This window comes from Cebus imitator, unplaced genomic scaffold, assembly GCF_001604975.1.
Source record: "Cebus imitator isolate Cc_AM_T3 unplaced genomic scaffold, Cebus_imitator-1.0 Scaffold87, whole genome shotgun sequence".
In the NCBI taxonomy this organism is placed as follows: domain Eukaryota; kingdom Metazoa; phylum Chordata; class Mammalia; order Primates; family Cebidae; genus Cebus; species Cebus imitator.
This window is the reverse complement of record NW_016107402.1, coordinates 6,013,152-6,014,986: the sequence shown is the minus strand read 5'-3', so window position 1 is coordinate 6,014,986 and position 1,835 is coordinate 6,013,152. Positions and strand designations below refer to the sequence as shown.

Here is a 1,835-nt window from a genome sequence, read left to right as displayed (position 1 = left end):
CTCTGTCACCAAGTCTCAGGCTGGAGTGCAGTGGCGCGATCTTGGCCCACTGCAACCTCTGCCTCCTGGATTCAAGCAATTCTCCTGCCTCAGCCTCCCGAGTAGCTGGGACCACAGGCATACGCCACCATGCCCAGCTAATTTTTGTATTTTTAGTAGAGACAGGGTTTCACCACGTTGGCCAGGATGGTCTCGATCTCTTGACCTCATGATCCGCCCACCTCAGCCTCCCAAAGTGCTGGGATTACAGGTGTGAGCCACTGCTCCCGGCCTCCACAGGTGATTCTAATATTCACTCTGATTAAGAACCCCTGGGCCATGTAAATTATAAAGTGTCCATTTCTGGATTGAGATGAACAGGCATCTGGCCTAATTTTTTCTTTTTTGTTACTATGCTTTCTTGACATTTGCAAAGATAAAGGGAGGGGGGAGTTAAACTTTTTAATGCATGAAGGAAAATTGCAAAATTTTCTCATGTAAAAATGTCTCTGGGTATAAAATAAATTATTTTTCTGATGAAGAAAAAATAAGCATTATATTAATTGAGAACCATAAAACAATATAATTGTTACAATTGATTTGATTATTCATATTTCTTGAACGATTTCTAGAACTGTGTGCCAGCCTGTGTTCTAGTCCATGAGATACTATTCTGGATGCTGATTATAATATATGTAATTACTGAGCACTTGTTAAATATACATTTAATTTATTTTCACCTTTTTTATGGTTTTGATTTTGATACTTCCAGGTTCTTCAGATCGATCCTGAAGTTACAGATGAAGAAATAAAAAAGAGGTTTCGGCAGGTACAGTATTATTTCCCTGTTTGATTTTTTTGAAAATGTATGAAGCACTGATTCTTTCAGTATTTGCTATTATGACTTAATATGTTTGGGCCACAATTTAACCTGTTTTCTTTTAAGGCTGTATAACTGTTGTGTAAAAAAGCCCATAGTAATATATAAAATTTTGAATAATTTAACGACCATAGCTTACCTATGAATGGAATGAATTTTACATCTAAATAGAGTATCTGCAGCTCCTTAATTAAGAAGGATAAGTATAAAGTAAAATAATAGAGCTTGCATGAAGTTGTAACTACCAAACACCCTGTCTTCTAGGAGGGAACACATCAAATGATTCATAGCACATTTTTACCTTTAAGACCCCCATTGATCTGTAATTTTTTTTTTTTTCTTTGAGACAGAATCTCGTTTTGTCACCCAGGCTTGAGTGTAATGTCTCGATCTCAGCTCACTGCAACCTCCGCTTCCTGGGTTCAAGCCAATTCTCCTGCCTCAGCCTCCCGAGTAGCTGGGATTACAGGCACGTGCCACCACACCCGGCTGATTTTTGTATTTTTGGTAGAGATGGGGTTTCACCATGTTGGCCAGGCTGGTCTTGAACTCTTGACCTCAGGTGATCTGCCTGCCTTGGCCTCCTAAAGTGTTGGGATTACAGGTGTGAACCACCATGCCCCGCCTCATTTATAATTTTATCTTTTATTTATTTTTATTTTTTGAGACCAAGTCTTGCTGTGTCACCCACGCTGGAGTGCAGTGGTGATGTCTTGGGTCACTGCAACCTCCACCTCTTGGGTTTAAGCGATTCTCTTAAGTGATTCTCCTCAGCCTCCCAAGTAGCTGGGATTGCAGGCGAATGCCACCATGCCTGGCTAATTTTTGTATTTCTGGGAGAGATAGGGTTTCACCATGTTGGCCAGGCTGGTCTTGAACTCCTGACCTCATGATTCACCTAGCTTGGCCACCCAAAGTGCTGGGATTGCTGGCATGAGCCCGGCGGAACTACAAAGTTTTTTTTTTTTTTTTTTTT

At 40.7% G+C, this 1,835-nt stretch overlaps 1 protein-coding gene across 1 annotated transcript in view; it reads left to right on the top strand.

Annotated features, from left to right (window-relative positions):
* DNAJC8 (DnaJ heat shock protein family (Hsp40) member C8) overlaps nucleotides 1-1,835 on the top strand; it is a 36,801-nt gene that overhangs the window by 22,662 nt on the left and 12,304 nt on the right. Inside the window, exon 3 of the mRNA XM_017534743.2 lies at nucleotides 752-808. Coding sequence (XP_017390232.1) covers nucleotides 752-808 — 57 coding nt within the window. The remainder of the gene's footprint in view (nucleotides 1-751; nucleotides 809-1,835) is intronic.